This window comes from Saccopteryx bilineata, chromosome 2 (genome assembly GCF_036850765.1).
Source record: "Saccopteryx bilineata isolate mSacBil1 chromosome 2, mSacBil1_pri_phased_curated, whole genome shotgun sequence".
Classification (NCBI taxonomy): Eukaryota; Metazoa; Chordata; class Mammalia; order Chiroptera; family Emballonuridae; genus Saccopteryx; species Saccopteryx bilineata.
In genome coordinates this window covers 239,578,955-239,601,319 of record NC_089491.1, presented here as the reverse complement: position 1 = coordinate 239,601,319, position 22,365 = coordinate 239,578,955, and the positions used below count along the sequence as shown (strand labels likewise).

Here is a 22,365-nt window from a genome sequence, read left to right as displayed (position 1 = left end):
TCTTTCTTTCTTTCTTTCTCTTTCTCTTTCTCTTTCTCTTTCTTTCTTTCTTTTTCTTTCTTTTTCTCTCTTCCTTTACCTTCCTTTCGTTCCTTTTTTTTTTGTGAGAGAGAGACAGGAAAGTAGATGAGAAGCATCAACTTGTAGTTCAGGTTCTGTAGTTGTTCACTGGTGGCTTCTCATGTGCCTTAACGGCGGGGGGGGAGGGTTAAACCAGCAACCATGGAATCATGTCAGTTATCCATGTTTAATACGGTGATCCCATGCTCAAGCTGGTGGGCCTGCGCTTAAGCCGGTGACCTTAGGGTTTTGAACTTGGGACCTCAGCGTCCCAAGTCGATGCTCTGTTGCTGCATGAGCACTGGTCAGGTGTTCCATTTTTCTTTATGAAGGATACCACACCAACAAAGACTAGCCAATTAATTGAGAAGGTATAAACATTATACATAGAACCTTAAGAGCAGACTGAAGCAAGCATTAAATTGGAGATGAGCTACACCTATGCACACTAGCTGTCTGTGCTCAAAGGGACATGTCCACGCCTATTCATGACCCACTGGGTCTTCTCATTCCTCATCTGAGCCACTCAATAGGCTCTTCTGGTAAGTGGAATCTGACTTCAGGTTCTGAATCCCAATGAGTTCTCCTCTGTGCTGCTTTAACCGGTTCACAAGGCTGTAATAGAGAAACAGTAAGACGAATTAAATCGGCCCCCAAACTCCCTTGTCCTTCACTTAAGAATGTGAAGGCATCTAATGGTTCTTAAAGCACTTTCTTTATATCGTTATCAAATACTTGGGTCACATATCTGACTTTTCAGACAGTATTCATGGGTAGATAGAATGGTCATGATGAGTAATATTTAATAGTGCAATTGAAATTAAACTTAGGTCTCTTGCCTCCCTTCTTATTATTCCACTGACCAGGCAGTGAATTGAAAGAAGCTGTGACCTTGAGTTGCTTTCTGTGTGGTCGGATGGGACACTGTGATGTGTGTCTGTTTTGGGTAGGGAAATCATGGACCATGAGCAAATGGGCAGCTGCAGCAACCACAGAACTAATTAAGCCATACGCCAAAGTCACTCTTGCACTGTGGTTAAAGACTGGGGCTTACTCGTTGGGTGGCCTTGATAAAATTAGTCTTTTGAAACCAGGGTTTTCCCATCTGTAAAACATGACATATTTCATAAAGTGATAAGGATTAAGTTGGGTAATATACTAAGTGCTTCCCACAGTGCCTGAGACAAAATAAGTACATCAAAATTAGCGATTATCTCCAAAGAGCACTTAGCAATTGTTGCCACGATATCTGATTGCCGTAAGATCTCTGGGAAGGAAGCAGGGCGATTCCGGGAGTGAGGTGATGGGCTCAGGATGAGCCAGAGACAGCACAGGCTCTGCCACCCAGTACTGATACCTAGTTCAGAGGCTTTTTTTTTTTGGTCACACCACAAGCCTGGGATCTGTCAGAACTGCATTTGACACCTGGGTCTATCACAGGTTACTGTGACTAATCAGGCCCTTTACTTTCTCAAAGCCTCGTCAGAGTACCTTGCACAGAACTTAGCGTTCGGTTGGTACTTGTTAAGTGGTGAAGTTAGCACTGCTTAGTTATGAAAGGTGGGTCACTGAAAGTAAAAATGCTGCAGTGTAATAAGCTTTGGGAGCAGGGCGTTGGTAAGGCAGGCAAAGCTTGGCTAAAGCCGTCTTCTCCGGGACATACCAGTAAACAAGAGCATAGTTGGCAGCCACAATGCAGAGCGCAGCCACGTAGTGCCAGCAGAAGCACATGGTGATGAACATGATGTTTGAGTGATCATTCTGGTCCCACGCAGGTGTTCCAAAGGGTGGGAACAGCACAAACCCGATCTGGCGGGAGATACAGAGAAGTCGGCCTTGTCATTCATTGTGGTTACTAAAGACATCCAGGCGTCCCCACCATCTCATTTCTTATACCTGCGTTCGCACAGAAAGGCCTTCTTGCATAGGAGGATTGCTAGGCTAATTCTGGTTTTAGTACAGGCTCATTTCAAACAAAATTTCAGATGAACAGTTCAGCAAGTGGAGCCTATAGATGGTATCAATACCTCCACTGGAGTGGGCAGACGAGAAGGTGTTTAGTCAGCTCACCGTCTGCGTCGTAGGCTCTGCTTGTTAATGTGTCAGCAGGATACTCGGGTAAAGTTACATAGGTCAGGAGAGCGGGCCTGATAAGAAAAGTGGCCGTCTAAACCCACCCTCATGCTATGTTGGTGCTGGGCCTCAGGACTTCACTTGGACACACTTAGTGTGGCCCCTTAACCCATACTGTGTTAGCACTGCTGGGGTAATTACCTGCCAGAACCAGGTGCCCTGAAGAATAATGAGAGTGGTTCGGAAAAGCTCCAGCACGATGTTGTCCCGAAGGAGCACCTCTAAGAAGACGCTGAGAGCCCCTCCAAACACAGCGCACAGCAGGAGCGAGTGGATGTATTGGTCCAGCGGCGGTCGGTTGTGAACGTGGTGGTAGAAGAGGAAGCCTGCCACGAAGCAAGCGACGGCCGTCAGAGAGATTTGCCTATTTCTGCGTCAGAGCATTTACTCTGGACTTGTTCCACTCCAGTTTCCTCCAAGCCAAGTTTTTCAGCATTGGGAAAGTCAGTTTATGTAACATTTACAGGACAACAAATATTTAGATATATTGTATGGTGTGCGTGTGTCCAGTGGGGATAAGCGGCAAAGGCTGTCTCTGACTCCACAGAATCGATGGTAGGGTTCCATACAGGATGGGTAAGTGAAAGGCGGATTTGTGATCAGTTGTGTGTGTATGTGTGTGTGTACTTGAAATTCAGTTTTGCCCTCATTAGTAAGTGAGGTTGTTGGCTTACAGAATGCTTTTTTATGACTCCATTTAATAAGAGTTATATTGGGAAATGTGTCCTAGCCTCTTGGGGGTGGGGGTCTCCTATTTGTAGTGGAGTTCAGACATTAGCATTCCAGGGTGGGGGCGGAGTGCAGAGTTTGTCTTCCCAAACCACCGGGAGTCATGATCTTGTATGGTAGCATTCACCAGTCCCCAGACCGTCCTTGTGTTTTTGTGTGGACATGTGCGCATGCACTCACACGCATGAGTGGGCAGGGAGATTTCATGCACTCGCCTAAAAAGCCTTGTGATGTCACGTGCTGCTTAATGGAATATGTCATCTAGAGCACAGGGTTAAGCCTGATCAGGTTGTTCAAGTTCAGAGATTTGGATTTTTCTGGGGAAGGTTATTATATTTGCGATAGTTCTGGTCTACTGGGTGCCCTGATTCCTGATAATCACAACTTGTCAGTTTGTTCCTTTTTTTCCATCCTTACCACTGAGTTACCTTCGTTGAATGCTGCCACAGCCATAACCAATCTGTCGACCCCCAAGGGAATGTGAGTGACGAGATAGGTGAGCATATCGGTGATTCCCGAGATGGCGAAGAACAGATACATAGTGCTGTGTTGCCAATTCATTAACTTAACCCAGTGGTTGTCAGAGTACAGGTGGAGGTGGGGCCCGTCCGGAACAAACTGCTCGGCCAGGATCCCTGCAGGGAAGTGAAGGTGGGAACTGAGGGAAGGCTGCTTCCAAGTCAAACAGAGACGGCAGAAAACAGCCCTGAGTCACTAAAGCTGGAGATGTGGGTGAAGGTCAAGAAGGTGGCCAGTGGTTCAGTGGCCCTACTTGGCTACTTCGGTATATACAGTAAGGTATTTGCTGGAAAATCTATAGACCTCTTGCCTTTGTTGCTGCTGTTCCTTGGAAGGGGGTTCCCGGGGGGCAGGGGGAGAAACAACAGTAGAAACACAGCCACACAGATCCACAGGTCTGTCTAGTAGCTGAGGTGAAGGCAGGCATGGTCACCTAAGTGAATATCTGGGCTCCCTTTGCCAAGTGAGCAGCAAAAGAAATCCTGGAAGGCAACAGTTGGGTTGAAAGTAGACCTGCAGATACTGGTGAGGAAGACACTAGTGCACCCCTGAGGGAGGGAAGTGCTCCCAGGTGTGCTTCAGATGAGCGCTGTCCTGGGTGCGGAGCAGGCTCTGGTCCTGGGTCCTTCCCATGGCTTTAGGTATGTGTGTCCTAAACACTTCAGCGTGGTGTTTCTGGCCACACTGTCTCAGGAGAGGCAAGCTTTAGTGACTGGGGCCGGAAGATGGATAAAGCTGTGCAACCATGTAGGTCTTGGTTCTCATCCTTTCTACTGTCACCTGTTTAGGAAGGCAAAAGATGCGCCTTCACGCCTGGTGCTCAAAATGTCCTTGGGCCTGCAGTAAATCCCCTATGATAATATTCTGGTCCCTGTTCCCCAAACATTTTCCCTCAAACCCAGTCCCTTTTGAAGTTATATGTAAAGGATCAAAGAGTTGGTAAAAACATCCCAAGAAAAGGAAGTCCCTGTGACACCAGCATGGAAGCCCTGTGTGCAGAGACTATTTAGTTCCCCACTGTATCCCCAATATCTATCTACAACAGTGAGTTCCTGGCATGTGGTGTGAACTCGAGAAGTAATTGGTGAATGAGTATTATTTTCACCCAAATACAGATTTTTTAGCTTTATGTAGGCCAAGTTGGTGCTGTCCTTACCATTTAAGCCATATAGCACCAGTCCCTTCTGAGCTCCAGAAAGACAAGAAAACCTTTTTGTTGCCCGAACGGCCGGTGAATGGGAAATCCAGCCAGAATGGGCCACAGAACTCTGTGCCCTTGCTAACTCCAAGAGAAGCTGCTGTTACTTACTGCCTCTGCTCCTCCCAGAAACTGGGGGCCAGGGGTGGAGTGACAAATGCAATTGCAGAATAAGACGCCTCGAGGGTACTGCTCATTCCTTGAAGGGCTAAGAGTAGAGTGGACGCGATGACAAGTGGGAGTGGGTGGGTTTTGTTGGAGTGGGGCACAGTAAGGATCCTTCTCCAACAGCCTTCTGTGGGCTTCCTTCAGTCTCTTCTGTGCCCCTTACTAGCCTTCCAGTGTAAGCCCCCCTCTCTAAAAGTGCTTGAGATCTGGGGATAGAGGATAGGCCACTGAGCAGGGAGTTTACTCTTGAGATTCTAGGGGAGAGACGAGGGGAAAAATCATTTTTCTGAAACAAAACTTCATTTAGTACCATCTTACAATTCATCTACATAAACTTACTCTTTTAATTCTTTTTTCCCCCTACTTTTGTGTTTTGTCTTCCTCATAAAAAGTGTATCTTCTGTTCCTACAACCTAGGGCAAAGAATGTAGTTTATTTGGTAGTTTTTCACAGTGCACTGTTGACTGTTAACATTACAAAGCTTGGTACACAACAGAGGTTATGATAAAATATTTAGTGGCCAACTGGAAATCCTTTTTCTATTATCTTTGCCAGTGGAAACCCCCATTTCACAGGGCCCAGAAGGTGGGGTAAAGGTTCTGGGTATGACAAGGAGATTCCCCTGGACCAGGTGACCCCCATTCTTACCTATGATTGAAAATACAGTTCTGACTGCGGCCTCAGTGATCTCGAGACGCTCATAATAATGAGTTAGTTGGTTCCTTTTTCCTTTCTGATGAAAATACTTCAGTGGGTACTTCACTGACCACCACAGTCCAACGATCAAGAACAGGCTCCCTGGGAGAGCATGGCCCTGGAAGTTTGCCATCAGGGTTCTAGGAGACCTGAAAGATAGGGACAACTGTCAGGTGAGTGAAGGAAACAAATGGATATTTTGTCAGGAAAACAATACATGACTGAAGATCTTAAAGCATACGCCACATTAATGAGGATTCAGCTCATTCTCCTAAAGTAGGTCTTTCTGTTGTGTCACTGAAGTCTTGTCTGCAAATGAGTTACATGCCCCAGCGACAGCACTGGCCCTACGGCTTTAAAAACATAGGTAAATAAAAGGAGGGAGAAATGGAGGATAGGTAAATATTACTTGATCTCAGGGTAGAAAAGCCTCCCTAAACATAAAGGAGGGAACTAGAAACAAATATTCATAAACACTGGCATTTTATAGATCAAAAACATCAGGAGGCAAACAGCAAATCAAGAAAATCTGATAGCCATGACAAATGGGTATTTGTGTTGAGAGCAGAGCTGGTGCATTGAGTTAAGAATATGCAGCCTGTGCAGTGGTGCGGTGGATAGAACCTCGACCTGGAATGTTGAAGTCCCAGGCTTGAAACCCCAAGGTCACCGGCTTCAGCACGGGCTTGCCAGGTTGAGTGTGGGATCACAGACATGATCCCAAGGTCGCTGGCTTGTGCAAGGGGTCACTGGCTCAGCTTCTGTCCCCCATGCAAGGCATGTATGAGAAGCAGTCAATGAACAACTAAAGTGAAGCGACTATGGGTTGATGCTTCTCACTCTCCCTCTCTCCCTTTCTGTCTCTTGCAAAATTAATGAAAATAAATAAATAAGCGAATATGCAGACTATGAGCTGGTGAATGAGGAGGCACAAGTGACCCACACTGGTGGCAGGGAACTAGCTCCCTTAGCATCCAAGTCACACTTTGGAGAAGTGAAAACCACAGGGTCGTGTTTTTGTTTGTTTTCTGTGTTTGATATTGAAGAGGGAGAGAGAGAAAAACAATTTGCCGTTACACTTATTTATGCATTCATTAGTTAATTCTCATACGTGCCCTGACTGGGGATCAAACCCACAACCTTGGTATATCAGCAGGACGTTCTAACCAACTGAGCTACCTAGCCAGAACCAAAAACCACAGGGTCCTTTTGATTGAGGGGACAGCTTCAATACATTCACACAAAGGCAGAAGCATCACAAGGTTTATTGCTTAAGACAGATCCCAGATATAAGGAGAGGGGTTGGAGGAGGCGGGCAATGAGCTGAGAAGGGCAGCCTTCTGTCCCACATCACCAGCAGCAGGAGAGAGAGAGCAGGGTAGCAAGCACATAGTAACTTTTGAGATGGCCGGGGTAGAGGTCACTAACTTTTTGAGGCCTTAATTCTTCCATGATTATTTTATTTTTTTATTTTTTATTGTATTTTTCTGAAGGTGGAAACGGGGAGAGACAGTCAGACAGACTCCCGCATGCGCAGGACCAGGATCCAGCCGGCACGCCCACCAGGGGGCAATGCTCTGCCCCTCCGGGGCGTCCCTCTGTTGCGACCAGAGCCACTCTAGCGCCTGGGGCAGAGGCCAAGGAGCCATCCCCAGCGCCCGGGCCATCTCTGCTCCAATGGAGCCTTGGTTGCGGGAGGGGAAGAAAGAGACAGAGAGGAAGGAGAGGGGGAGGGGTGGAGAGGCAGATGGGCACCTCTCCTGTGTGCCCTGGCCGGGAATCGAACCTGGGACTTCTGCACGTCAGGCCGATGCTCTACCACTGAGCCAACTGGCCAGGGCCCTTCCGTGATTATTTTAAAAGGTACCCCTGGAAAAGCAAATCCGGATGTTGGGGTGGGAATCCTAAGCTTGGGTCTTGTCTACATGTCTAGTCTCTGGGTGTGAGCAGGGTTGTCATACTCTAAACTGCTTAGACAACAACTCTAAATAGCTGTTTTCTCATCATAATATTTCCTTAGCGAGCCTTACAAATTAATAAGGAAAAGACCATGGAAGAATGGGCAAAGATACAAACACGATTCACAAATAATACACGTTGATAATATATAAATCTCACTGTAATTAAAGACATACAAATGAATGCACAATATCGTTTTCACCTAATTGGAATATAATTTGAAAAATTAGAGATTTGATGCAGCTCTAGTATAAATGAATATGATCAATAAGATTCAAATTCAATAAAAGTCAAAATAGCTATATAAACACCACCCTATTCCGCAGAAGATTTCAGGCATGGTTTCTTTTATCCTGTTTACAGTAGCATAGGCTACAGGTTATGAGTGTTATATAAAATTTACTCAGAGGGAAAACGATTATTTTTTCCCTATGGTCTGGATGGTGACCTAAAGAAATGTAGGCTGTGAGAATAGCAGTTGATGATCTAGAAAATACCATTTAGAAAGATAGCTGATTCCAAGCCAGCACCATCCCTGCCACTGGCTACATTGTCAGCTGTTTTACGCTTGATGACACATTTAAAGTTGAGGTTTCCACCCTTCAGCAGGAACTTTCACAAGCTTTTAAAAAATGCTTATAGCCTGACCAGGCGGTGGCGCAGTGGATAGAGCCAGTGTTGGACTGGGACCCAGAGGACCCAGGTTCGAAACCTTGAGGTCACCAGCTTGAGTGCCTGCTCATCTAGTGTGAGCAAGGCTCACCAGCTTGAGCAAGAGCTCACTCTCTCTGCTGTAGCCCCCCAGTCAAAGCACATATGAGAAAGTAATCAATGAACAACTAAGATGCCACAACGAAGAATTGATGCTTCTCATCTCTCTCCCTTCCTGTCTGTCTGTCCCTATCTGTCCCCCCCTTCTGTCACACACACACACACACAAAATGCTTATAGTTTTTAAAATGTCAAATAATACTTAAAGGTTTACAATGAAAAGCAGCATCCCCATGGCCCTCCCTTAACACCCTCCCACCCAAGGAAACCACTCTAAATTCTTTTTGTTTTTTTTCTGGCAAGTGCCTCCACAATTCTAGTTAATTTGTACACACTGCCGTCTGTTAATTTATTGTTGTTGGGCATTCCCTAACAACTTCCTGGAGCTCTTTTACAACCTCTCCCTTCACCCCACAGTTGCATTGTATACATTTGTTTCAACCATTAGTTTCATTATGATGGCTCTGTGAATCCAAAGTCCTTACCAGGACTCCACGTGACCCTGTGCTCTCTCTGATCTCTCCTATCCAACATCCCTGTGACACAGGGTCCCTCTTTTTTTTTTTTTTTTACAGAGACAGAGTCAGAGAGGGATAGATAGGGACAGACAGACAGGAACAGAGAGAGATGAGAAGCATCAATCATCAGTTTTTCATTGAGACACCTTGGTTGTTCATTGATTGCTTTCTCACATGTGCCTTGACCACAGGCCTTCAGCAGACTGAGTAACCTCTTGCTCGAGCCAGCGACCTTGGGTCCAAGCTGGCGAGCTTTTGCTCAAACCAGATGAGCCCGCGCTCAAGCTGGTAACCTCAGGGTCTCGAACCTGAGTCCTCCACATCCCAGTCCAACACTCCATCCACTGCAGCACCGCCTGATCAGGCCAGGGTCCCTCTTTTGCTTCATCAAATACAACACACTCCTGCTTCAGGTCTGTGCACTATCTGTTCATTCTACAATACTCCCACAGAGAGCCAACTATTCTCTCCTTCACTTGACTTGGGTCTCTGCTCAGATGTTCTGTATCCCCTCACTAGTTTGTGGAAATAGAAGACGTGTCCCACTTTTTAACCCAGGTATGCTTCTAAATTTTCTTTAATGATTATTTTTAAGCCTCTATTTCACCCACTAGAATGTAAGCTCCCTGAAAGTAGGGATTTGGCCTATGTTATTACTGTAGGTAGCCCAGTGCTTACAACATGGTCTGACACATAGTAAGCACTCAACTATTTGTGGAATGAATGCTGATCCAAATACTGCATTATGGTTTCTTTATTCTTTGTTTTTATTAAGTGAGAGGCAGGGAGGCAGAGACAGACTGCCGTATGCTCCCCGACTGGGACCCACCTGGCAAGCCCCCTAACAAGCAGTGCTCTGTCTGTCTGGACTGTTGCTCTGTTGCTTGGCAACTGAGCTATTTTAGCACCTGAGGTGACGCTATGAAGCCATCCTCAGTGTGCCTGGGGCCAACTTTGCTCGAATTATTCTAGCTATGGCTGTGGGAGGGGACGACGGGGGGGGGGGGGGAAGTGAGGGGTGGAGAAGCAGATGGTTGCTTCTCCTGTGTGCCCTGACCGGGAATCAAACCTGAGACTTCCAAACACCAAGCCAACACTCTACCACTGAGCCAACTGGCCAGGGCTGGCTTATGTTTTCAACGCTTTTGTTTTATTCCAGAGTTAATAGTTCTTTTCATTAGTGTTTTTCCACAAATGAACTAACAGATATTTAAATGTCTACCAAATTAATGTCTAGACTTTCTATCTTCAGAGAACTTATCAGTTCCATTTTATTCCTAGAGACCTTCTAGCCCCCTATGCCAATATGAGCTTCCAGCACCATCTTCCAGTGCTCTTTGCCTTTTTCCTGTTTTGGATTCTCTGTTAACTGGATGCCATTTATTTTTATTTCTTGGTTTATTTCCATGAATATGCATCTAATTATTCTAAAAATATGCACAAAAGGTAGATTCTTTGAGAATTTGCATGGCCAACAACCTCCATCTATTTTAATAAAAATGGTTTTAATCCATTCATCTTTTTTAAAATTTTTATTTATTTCTTTTTTTTTAGAGAGGAGAGAGAAAGAGACAGAGAGGGAGGGAGGAGAGAGAGAGAGAGAGAGAGAGAGAGAGAGAGAGAGAGAAGGTGGGGAGGAGCTGGAAGCATCAACTCCCATATGTGCCTTGACCAGGCAAGCCCAGGGTTTTGAACCGGCGACCTCAGCATTTCCAGGTCGACGCTTTATCCACTGCACCAGCACAGGTCAGGCTCCATTCATCTTTAATATAGTTTTTGATGTGGTTACATTTACAACTGTCATTTTGCTATTTGTTTTCCTGTCTCATGTATTTTTTTTAAGACAGTCTTTTTAGAGCAGTGTTAGGTTTCCAGTAAAATTGAGATAAAGGTACAGAGAATTTTCATGTATGCCCTGCACTCATATATGCACAGTCTCTCCCATCATTGACATCACTGCAAGAATGGTACATTTGTTACCTAGGAAGAACCCACACTGACACATCATAATCACCCAAAGTCTATTGTTCACATTGTATGGGTTTCGACAAAAGTATAATGACATATATCCATCATTATAATATCATACAGAGTATTTTTACTGCCATAAAAATCCTCTGTGCTCTCCCATTCATCCTTCCCCCAGCAACTACTAATTTTTTATTGTCTACATAGTTTTGCCTTCTCCAGAATGTCACATACTCAGAGTCATATAGTATGTAGCCTCTTCAGATTGGTTCTTCTCTTAGTGATATACATTTAAGTTTCTTCCAAGTTGTTGGTTTTTTTCTTTTGTTTTTTGTATTTTTTCTGAAGTTAGAAACAGGGAGACAGTCAGACAGACTCCTGCATGCACTTGATCGGGATCCACCTGGTATGCCTACCAGGGGGCGATGCTCTGCCCATCTGGGGCATTGCTCCATTGTGTCAGGAGCCATTCTAGTGCCTGAGGCGGAGACCATGGAGCCATCCTCAGCGCTGGGGCCAACTTTGCTCCAATGGAACCTTGGCTACGGGAGGGGAAGAGAGAGAGGAAGGAGAGGGGGAAGGGTGGAGAAGCAGATAGGTGCTTCTCCTGTGTGTCCTGGCTAGGAATCAAACCCCGGGACTTTCACACTCTGGGCCAATGCTCTATTGCTGAGCCAACCGACCAGAACCTCTTTTTTTTTTTTTAATGGCTTGATAGCTTGTTTATTTTTAGCACTGAATAATATTTATTGTCTGAATTACCACAGTTTAACCATTCATCTAGTGAAGGATATCTTGGTGGCTTCCAATAATTGGCAATTATGAATAAAGGTATTATAAACATTCATGTGCAGGTTTTTGTGTGGACCTAAGTTTTTATCTTCCTTGGGTGAATACTAGGGAGTGAGATTAATGGATCATAAGAGTATGTTTTGTAGAAACCTGCCAAAATGTCTTTCAACAAAGTAGTATATCATTTTGCGTTTCCACCAGCCGTGTATGAGAGTTCCTGTTGCTCCACATCCTCACCAACATTTGATGTTTATGTTCTGGATTTTGTCCATTCTAATAAGTGTATGGTAGTATCTCATTGTTGATTGTTTTTTAAGTGAGAGGAAGGGAGATACAGGGCAGACTCCTGCATGCACCCTTCTCTTAGTGATATATATTTAAGTTTCTTCCAAGTTGTTGGTTTTTTTCTTTTGTTTTGTTTTTTGTATTTTTTCTGAAGTTAGAAACAGGGAGAAAGTCAGACAGAGATCCACCTGGCAACCCCTGTGTGGGGCCAATGCTTGAATCAACCAATCTATTTTAGTGCCTGAGGCTGACCCTTGGACCAACACGCTATCCTCAGCAGTTGGGGTGATGCTCAAACCAATTAAGCCATTGGCTGCAGGAGGGGAAGAGGGAGAGATGGGAGAGGAGGAGCAGAGGGACAGGGAGAGAAGCAGATGGTCACTTCTCTTATGTGCCCTGACCAGAAATCAAACCCAGAATGTCCATATGCTGAGCCAATGCTCTATCCGTGATTTTCAACCTTTTTTTTTTCATGGCACAAACACACACTAATTACTAAGGTCAGTGCCCCTGACTAAATACAACCATTTCCATCTCATGGCACAAATAAATTAGTTACTAAAGAAGAGGAGGTCAGGGCCCCTTTTTCTTTAGTAATTAGTTTATGAGTGTGTGAGAAACAAAGGTTGAAAGCAAACCAGCAAGGGACATATCTCATTGTTTTAATTTGCATTTCCATAATGACACATGATGTGTAGCATCTCTTCATATACTTATCTGTATACCTCCTTTGGTAAAGTGTTAAGATCTTTAGCCCATTTTAAAATCAAGTGTTTAAGTTTTAAGTGTTCTTTGTTTATTTTAGATAACAGTTCTTATCAGATGTGTCTTTTGTAAATATTTTCTGTCTGTGGCTTGTCTTCTAATCCTCTTGATTTTGTCTTTTGCAGAACAGAAAATTTAATTTTAAGTAAGTCCAACTTATCACTTTTTTTTTCATGGATCATTGTTGTATCTAAAAAGACATCACCATACCCAAGTGCATCTAGGTTTTCTGTGTTATCTCCTAGAAGTTTTAAGAGTTTTGCATATGACATTTAAGTTGATGGGCCACTTTGAGTTAATATTTGTGATCAACTTAAGATTCTCCATTTTCATTTAATATGTAACACAGTTCCCTTTCACAATCGAGCCTGCTATGCTCCTTTGTTTTTCTAGCCAGAAGTGCAGAAAAACCAGCTTTGTGAACCTTCCTTGCCCTTTCCCATTCTTCTGAGACACAGTACCCTAAATACAGGCAAAGTCCTTATCTGCCTTGTGTCCATCCTGGGCTCCACCCTGCCCTTTTACTTGATTTAAAATTCACATCAGTAGGGACTGCAGCATGTCTGTAAAAACTACTTTTAAATTTGCGTGTGCTACTTGGAAGGCTGAGTACCTTGATTTGATCGGGGAGAGGAGTGGGGAGGTGGATTTCTTCCATTAACAAATTATTAGCTTAGTTTATTAGGTTAGCAACATTATAGAACATGTGGTAGAGATATAAGATTTGTCCTTTTTTGTGTGTGTATTTTTCTGAAGTTGGAAACAGGGAGGTAATCAGACTCTCGCGTGCGCCCGACCGGGATCCACCCGGCATCTCACCAGGGGGCAATGCTCTGACCATCTGGGGCGTTGTTCTGTTGCAACCAGAGCCATTCTAGTGCCTGAGGCAGAGGCCACAGAGCCATCCTCAGCGCCCGGGCCAACTTTGCTCCAATGGAGCCTTGGCTGCGGGAGGGGAAGAGGGAGACAGAGAGGAAGGAGAGGGGGAGGGGTGGAGAAGCAGATGGGTGCTTCTCCTGTGTGCCCTGGCTGGGAATTGAACCTGGGACTCCTGCACACCAGGCCGACACTCTACCACTGAGCCAACCGGCCAGGGCCAGATCTGTCCATTTTTATGTGAAGGCACAAGGCAATAACTAACCTCAAACAAACAATAATAATTTAGATAACATTCAAAGAGGCTAAGTCCCTGAGAACTCTAGCTTTAAAAAATAACTTTAAAAGTAGTATATAAAACATTGAACACTGAAAGAATGAGTGCTCTTACATAATTTGAGTAAGATGTTGACATGCTTCTCCTTGTACTCCTTGTTTTCATCCGTTTTCCCTATCTACATTCCCTCTCTCTCTGATTTGAGGCGGGTGAAATGGGAGACCCGTTGAAGGTGTCATAAAGAGAATGGGTCAAAGTGAGGAGTGAGGAGTGGGGAGCAAGGAAAGAAGCACAGACGTAGGGGAATGGTGCAGAGGAGAGGAGAAAGTGTGGCTGATGCTATTTGCCCAGAGTTAAAAATAAAACTTGTGTGACACCTTTTGTGTGTTAATAAAGCCCATGTTTTCCCTTACTTTAGATGGGGAAAGTAGGAATCGTGAAGGAAGGGATGAATTTAGATGAGTGAGAGAATCAAAAAGGAGGAGCAAGAAAAGGAAATTTAGTTTTCTGCCTATGCTTAGCAACCAGCACTCTGACATTGGGAGAGCTAAGGACGTGGCTTCTCAGCAGGGGGAGGAGTTAAAGCCAGTTTCTCCCCATGTGTGAGGACAGGATACTGAATATGTGGACTGCCAAATATCACAAAGAACCTGGAACCCCACTTAGTTCCAGCCATACCTTTGACTCAATAAATTATTTATCTTAACCATGGAATATTATGTGATCAACAGAAAGAATGAATTAGAACTCTGGAAGGTCTTCTATGAGAGAGTGTTGGCCGAGACAAGCGGGATGGAAAACAGTACTTACAAATGACCCTTTTTGTGCAACAGTGATGATGTACTGCCTCTATGTGTGCATACGAATGTGGTTATATGGTTATATGGACAGGGAGGGAAAGCAACATGGAAGAGTGCTTGGAGAGTATTTACTGCTGTTCATTAAACATTTCTGGCTCTCTGTCTTCCAGGCTGCCATGGTATGACTGTACTTTTTGGCCCTCTTGTGATCAGGTAGGGTCTTATGAGTTATGAGCAGAAATGACACGTGTCACTTCTAGGCTAAAACATGAAAGTTCCAGTTGTAATTGCCAGTTCGAGACCCTCCAGATGCACTTTCCTTCTCAACAGCAGCTCCTCCATCGGCTTTGGTGCCAGAGTGAGGAGACCTGGTGCAGAGCCCCCAGCAGACCATGATGAACACAGGCCTGGGAGAAATCAACAGTGGCGGGCCCTTCAATGCCTCATAACCTAATGTGTTCTGAGTCAGATATATACTATGTCAACCTGTAAGGGGTAGGACACTCAGGCTTTGGTAAGTTTTTTTTTTTTAAGTTTTGAATAGCTTTTTAAATCCAAAGAAGTTTGGTGCCTTAGAATGACAGAACTTGTACCAAAAAGTTGCCAAGTATTTTGGCAGATTTGTTCTGGAACTGCCCTGACTCCTTCTTTTTCTATTGGATGTCAGACATTTTTTTTTCTTTGAGATTGTGTTCGAGTTCTTCCACCCCTCCCTACTTGCCCTGTCTTAAAAGACAGCCTAATGAAGATTCAGGCGACTAGTCTGTTGGATGGCAAGGTTAACCCGTAGGTACGTTTCTCTCCAGCAGTTCTCAGCGTGCGTTACTCGTCTGGAGGTATTTTTGGTGTCACAGCTCGGGGTGGTGGTGGAGTGACTGGTGTCTTGTGGGCAGAGGCCAGGGGTGCTGCTAGAGGTCTTACAATGCCCAGGGGAGCCCCCACAACAAAGAACTCTGCAGCCCCAAATCTTAACAATGCCGAGGCTGGGGGACGCTGCTCTATCCTCAGTCGGCTCCTACCTCCTTTCTCCCGGAAGGAAGCAGAGGCCAGGCTCCCTGCCTTGTCTTGTGGCTCATGTCACTGTTTATTCTCAGTGTTCTCTTTCAAAGCTGTGGATGATGCGCCCACTTCCCTGCCTTGCTCTACATACCTTATTTTCTAAACAAAACCCCCCAAAACTCCCCACAAAACTTTATCGAGATATAATTCATATACCATATAATTTACAGAAAGTGTAAAATTCAGTGTTTTGAGTCTCTTCACTGAGTTCTGCAATCATCACCCTACTCAACTTTAGAACGTTTTCATTGCCCACAAAAGAATACCCTGACCCATTAGTCACTCTGCACTCCCCCTGGCCCTCCTCCTACCCGTCACAGCCCTAGGCCATCACTGACCTACTCTGGATCTCTACATTTGCCTATTCTGGACATTTCATATAAATTGAATCACAATGTGGTCTTCTGTGACTATTTCTCTTAGGATGTTTTCAAGTCGTATCCACATTGTAGACACATCACATCTCATTCCTTTTTGTGGCTGAATATTCCATAGTGTGGCTACACCGAATGTATTGGTGTGCACAGCTGCTATAGTAAAGCACCCCAGACCGCGTGGCTTAAACAACAGAAACTTTTTTCTCACAGTCCTGGAGGCTAGAAGTCTGAGTTCAAGGTGCCTGCAGGTATGGTTTCTTCTGAGGCTCTCTTCCTAGCTTTAAGATGTTCATCTTCTGCCTGTGTCTTCAGGTCACCTTTCCTTTGTGTGTGTCTGGGATTTCTTCTCATCAAGATACCAGTCATATTGGATTAGAATCCTTCCTAATGACCTCCTTTTAACTTAATTACCTCTTTAAAGACTGTATCTTTAAATCAGGGATCCCCAAACTTTTACATTGTCCCTCAGACCATTGGAGGGCTGGACAATAAAAAAACTGTGAACAAATCCCTATGCACACTGCACATATTTTATTTTGGGGTTTTGTTTGTTTGTTTGTTTTTTTACAGAGACAGAGTGAGAGTCAGAGAGAGGGATAAACAGGGACAGATAGACAGGAACGGAGAGATAAGAAGCATCAATTAGTTTTTCGTTGCACATTGCGACACCTTAGTTGTTCATTAATTGCTTTCTCGTATGTGCCTTGACTGCGGGACTTCAGCAGATTGAGTAACCCCTTGCTCGAGCCAGAAACCTTGGGTACAAGCTGGTGAACTTTTGCTCAAACCAAATGAGCCCACACTCAAGCTGGTGACCTTGGGGGTCTCGAACCTGGGTCCTCGGCATCCCAGTCCAATGCTCTATCCACTGCACAACCGCCTGGTCAGGCCACATATCTTATTTTAAAGTAAAAAAACAAAATGAGAACAAATACAATATTTAAAATAAAGAACAAGTAAATTTAAATCCACAAACTGACCAGTATTTCAATGGGAACCATGGACCTGCTTTTGGCTAATGAGATGGTCAATGTCTGGTTCCATATTTGTCACTGCTGGCTGTAACAAGTGATATGACGCACTTCTGGAGCCATGACGTGTGCATCCCGCTTCACCGGAAGTAGTACTGTACATGAGCAACGCAGCGCTTTGTGGCACCGCCACATACAGTACTCCAGGAGCACAGGATGCGGACATGTGTATATCTTATTTTATATATGTGGTGGTCTCACTGACCACCAATGAAAGAGGTGCTCCTTCCGGAAGTGCGGCAGGGGCTGGATAAATGGCCTCAGGGGGTCGCATGTGGCCCATGGGGCCATAGTTTGGGGACCCCTGCTTTAAATAATGCAGTCACATTATGAGGTATTGGTGGTTAGGACTTCAACATGTAAAATTTTGGGAGAGGGCAGGGGACATCATTCAGCATAACATCATATTGTATTTATCTAGTCATCAACTAATTGACATTTCCACATACTTTTAATGATTTAGTCACTAAATCACTATAAAAGACAATTGTCAGGTATATAAAAAAGGGTACTTTAAATGTTTCAACAACCATATTAACTATAATTTCTATTCCCAGGACAGGTTTTCCTAATGAATTTGAAAGTCATGCTCAGATGGCTCTAGAAGTCTTAGTGCATTCTTGGGATTATGTTCACCTTTTTTTGAAAAAAAAAAAATAGTAGCTTTACTAACATTTAATTCACACACCATAAAATTCACTCCTTTATTTTAATTTTTTATTAAATTTATTGGGGTGATACTGGTTAATAAAATTATATAGGTTTCAAGTGTACAATTCTTAAATTAAAAAAAATTTATTGGTTTTAGAGATAGGAAAGCAAGAAAAGGGGTGATAGGGAAGCATCAAGTTGTTTCTCATATGTGCCTTGACTGGCCAGGTGTGGGGTTTCGAACCAGCAACCTCAGCATTCCAGGTCAATGCTTTATCCCCTGTGCCACCGCAGATCAGGCTCAAGTGTACAATTCTATATTATTTTTATATTGCATTGCAAATCAGCCCTTTAAGGTGTACAATTCAGTGGTTTCTGGTATATTCACACTGTTCAACCATCACCACTGCCTAATTTTAGAACATTTTCATCAACCCAAAAAGAAATCGAAAACCTGTTAGCAGTCATTCCTCATTTCCTTCTAACCTCTCAGCCCCAGGCAACCTCTACTGTATTTTCTGTCACCGTGGGTCTGCCTGTTCTAGAGATTTCAGGTAAATTATCTCAGCCTCTCTCATTTAGCATTATGTTTTCAGAGTTCACTCACACTGTAGCACATGTCAATACTTCACTCCTTTTTATTGCTGAATAGCATTTCATTAGATAGATGCCACATTTTGTTATTTATCTGTTGATGGACATTTGGGTTGTTATAAATAATGGTACTATGAATACTTGTGTACATATTTTTGTTTGTACCTATGCTTTCATTTCTCCTGGGCATATACCTAGGAGTGAAATTGTTGCTCATCATTTTAACATTTTGAGGAACTACCAGCTTGCTTCCCCAAAGTGGCTGCCCCATTTGATAATCCTACCAGCAATATATGCGGGTTCTAATATCTCCAAATCCTTGTTAACACGTTTACCTTTTTTATTTTAGTTCATCTCATTTGTTTTGTTTTGTTTTGCATTCCTAATGATTAAGTGATGTATAATATCTTTTCATGTGCTTGCTGGACATGTGTATATCTTTGGAGAAATGCCTATTCAAGTTCACTACCTATTTTAAATTGGATTTTTTTATGTTTTATCATTGAATTGTAATCATTTTTTATATATTCTTGGTACAAGTGTCATATCAGATAATATGACTTGAAAATATTTTCTACCTTTTCTGTGGTTTGTCTTTTTGCTTGCTTGATTGGGTCCTTTGAAGCACAGAAGCTTTTGATTTTGATGAAGTTGGATTTATCTATTTTTTTCTTTTGTTGTTTGTGCTTTCAGTGTCATATCTAAGAAACCATTGCTTAACTCGATGTCATGAAGATTTACTCCTGTGTTTTCTTCTAAGAGTTTTACAGCTTTAGCCCTTTAATTTATGTCTATGATTCATTTTAGTTAACTTTTATATATGGTGTGAGGTGGGGATCCAGCGTCATTCTTTCATACAGTGATACCTTGAGATACGAACAGACCAACATATGAATTTTTTAAGATATGAGCTGTGACTCGGTCCATATTTTTGTTCAAGATCTGAGCGAAATTCTGAGATACGAGTTGTGATTTGGGAAGCTGCCGCTAGTTGGCACATGGGTCCAGTATCGGCAGTTTGATATACGAGTTGACTGACTTACGAGCTTGGTTACAGAACTAATTAAATTCGTATCTCAAGGTACCACTGTATATAGTTATCCTAGCCAGTTTTTTTTTTTTTTTTTTTTTGCATTTTTCTGAAGCTGGAAACAGGAGAGACAGTCAGACAGACTCCGGCATGCGCCCGACCGGGATCCACCCGACACGCCCACCAGGGGCGATGCTCTGCCCACCAGGGGGCGATGCTCTGCCCATCCTGGGCGTCGCCATGTTGCGACCCTCCTGGGTGTCGCCATGTTGCGACCAGAGCCACTCTAGCGCCTGGGGCAGAGGCCACAGAGCCATCCCCAGCGCCCGGGCCATCTTTGCTCCAATGGAGCCTTGGCTGCGGGAGGGGAAGAGAGAGACAGAGAGGAAGGCGCGGCGGAGGGGTGGAGAAGCAAATGGGCGCTTCTCCTATGTGCCCTGGCCGGGAATCGAACCCGGGTCCTCTGCACGCTAGGCCGACGCTCTACCGCTGAGCCAACTGGCCAGGGCCCCTAGCCAGTTTTTGAAAAGATTCTTCCCCACACTGAATTGTCTGGGCAACCTTATCTAGCCATCTACTTTTTTTTAAAATATAAATTTATTTATTCATTTTAGAGAGAGAGAGAGAGAAGGGAGAGAGGAGCAGAAAGCCTCAACTCCCATATGTACTTTGACCAGGGAAGCCCGGGGTTTCAAACCGGCAACCTCAGCGTCCCAGGTTGACGCTATTTACCCACTGCGCCACCGCAGGTCAGGCACTAGCCATCTACTTTTATTTTTTTTTATTTTATTATTTTTTTAATAAAAAAGTGAAAGACAGATAGGGACAGACAGGAAGGGAGAGAAATGAGAAGCATCGACTCTTTCTTTGTTGAGGCATCTACTCTTGAAAACAGATTAAATCAATTTAAGGAGAAGGGGCTTGTTTATAATAAGGTCAAACTGTAATGAAGAAAGAGTAATTCAACTATTATGACATGTATATTAAATATTTTAATAGAGTGTATACAGCATGCTATAACAATAAAGGAAGGACTGATTCAGCTTGAGGGAAATAGGAGAACGATTATAGAGGGAAGTGTCACTGATGCTTCCTTGAAAAATAAGTAAACATAGGTAGTATGGGTGGAGTGCAGACAGAGAAAATGATACGTGCAAAATCGAAGAGGCAGTTGCATCCAGTCATCCATTTGGTCAGAGTTGAGCTAGATAGTGTTGCTTAATCTTTTTACCCTAACATTTCTAGCTTCTTTACCAAGAAGACCATGTAACATTCTCTGCTGTGGGTGGAATGTATATATTAAACCTTAAAATTGTCTTAGATTGGGAATGAACAAAACAGTATAATTAAAAGTCAAATCAACCAGACATTGTGGTCTTATATGTCCAAGAGTCTCTGGGAAGGGCTTAAACCAACGCACAAATGGGCCCAAGGAAGTCTGAACTGAAGAAGATGTAAGGCAAGTTTTATCTTCGTTCGGGTGCATTCTATTTCTTAGATTTTCCTAAAGGAGACTGGGTTCCTAGACTCTCCTTTAAGGGGAAATATAGTCACATAATAGAAAGAACATGACCTACGGAGTGTCAAACCTAAGCTCAGTCCTGGTTTTACCATTTCTATCAGGAAGATCTTCGACAAATTCCTTAACCTCTCTGATTCTCAGTACACCTCCTGCTAAAACAGGGACATTGACTCCCACTTCAAAGGAATCTTGTAAGGGTTAACTGAAAATGTCTGCAGCTAATTAGAATAAGGGTTTAATAAATGTCATTTTCCTTTCTTCTCTGGTGCTCTTCACCTATTCCCACAATGAATAGGGGAGAAGCCTGGGCTTCTTTTAGGAGGAGTACACTAAGGCGCTGTTCTTTGCTTTCAGTAGCTGACTCCCTCACAAGTGGCTGGGGATCGATGTTGAACCTTTACCTAATCCTGGGATGTGTGGTTTGGTCAGTAGGGAAATAGGTTATGGGCAGAATATATTATTTTGCTGCAGAACATGATGTTTATACTTTCTGAATCTGTCCTTGTCAACAGAAATACTCTTGGTTTCTGGTCTGAGTTTACTTTGGAATACAACCAACCCTGCCTGACTCAGCTTTCTGTTACTCTGTAAATAACAAGGGTAATACCCTTCCTTCTGTGAGCTACTTAGTAATAGAATGTAGATGAAGCACAAGGTGTGGTATTGAAAGTCCTCTGTTGCCCAGAGGCCGGTGTGACTGTGGCTTAGTTCTGAACTTCCGGCAAGGTGTATCCCTGCTCCACAGGCCTGAAGTAACTCTGGAGACCATCACTCTCTTCAACATTTGATGGCTACCACTACCATGGTTATTTTCTCTGTAGGCGGGTCCTTGGAACAACATGAATAGAAGGAGTAAGACCAGAATAACAGTCTGAACCTTGTTTTGGCAAGAGTTCATGATGCTATTGAACAAAATTACCATGAACAACAGCTCACTTACCTCCTAGTTCAGTTTGATTCCTAAGTAAAAAGTAGTCTTAGTTCTTTCTTTTTTTCTTTTTTAAAGATTTTATTTATTCATTTTAGAGAGAAGACAAAGAGAGAGAGAGAGAGAGAGAGAGAGAGAGAGAGAAGGGGGGAGGAAGAAGAAGCATCAATTCCCATATGTGCCTTGACCAGGCAAGACCAGACTTTTGAACTGGTGACCTCAGCGTTCCAGGTCAATGCTTTATCAACTGCGCCAACACAGGTCAGGCCCTGCCTTTTTTTTTTTAAATTCCATCTGAGCCTATTAAATACGAGACTCTATGCTGGGTGCTGAGGAAATAATAAATCCAATAAGAGATTGTCCTACACTCAAGTTTATAATCTAGTAGGGGGCTATATATTTGTGAAACATTGAATGTCATGAGATATACTGATAGTGATCCTGTGGAAATAGAATAGTGAATAATTCTCACCAGAGAATCTGAGAGAGCGTCATACAGGGGCCTAGCATTTGAGCTGGGCCTTTCTTGATTGCTTCTTTCATAATGTCATGGAAATCAGGCAGTCTTACTGGAATCCTGAATTAAAGACTGAAGGAACAAATCCTGCCTAAATTTAATTATTTCTCAAGATCTAATAAAGAACACTGACCTTTGAGTT

The 22,365-nt window shown here is 43.6% G+C and overlaps 1 protein-coding gene across 2 annotated transcripts in view; it reads right to left on the bottom strand.

Annotated features, from left to right (window-relative positions):
* Positions 1–228: 228 nt before the first annotated feature.
* TMEM45B (transmembrane protein 45B) overlaps positions 229–22,365 on the bottom strand; it is a 37,178-nt gene continuing 15,041 nt past the window's right edge. For both annotated transcript variants that reach the window (XM_066259735.1, XM_066259736.1), the window contains exons 2-6: positions 5,456–5,652; positions 3,351–3,557; positions 2,335–2,519; positions 1,724–1,869; positions 229–675 (exon numbers count right to left, since the gene is read on the bottom strand). In XM_066259735.1, the coding sequence (XP_066115832.1) occupies positions 567–675; positions 1,724–1,869; positions 2,335–2,519; positions 3,351–3,557; positions 5,456–5,636 (828 nt within the window). In that variant the 5' untranslated portion in view covers positions 5,637–5,652 and the 3' untranslated portion in view covers positions 229–566. The remainder of the gene's footprint in view (positions 676–1,723; positions 1,870–2,334; positions 2,520–3,350; positions 3,558–5,455; positions 5,653–22,365) is intronic.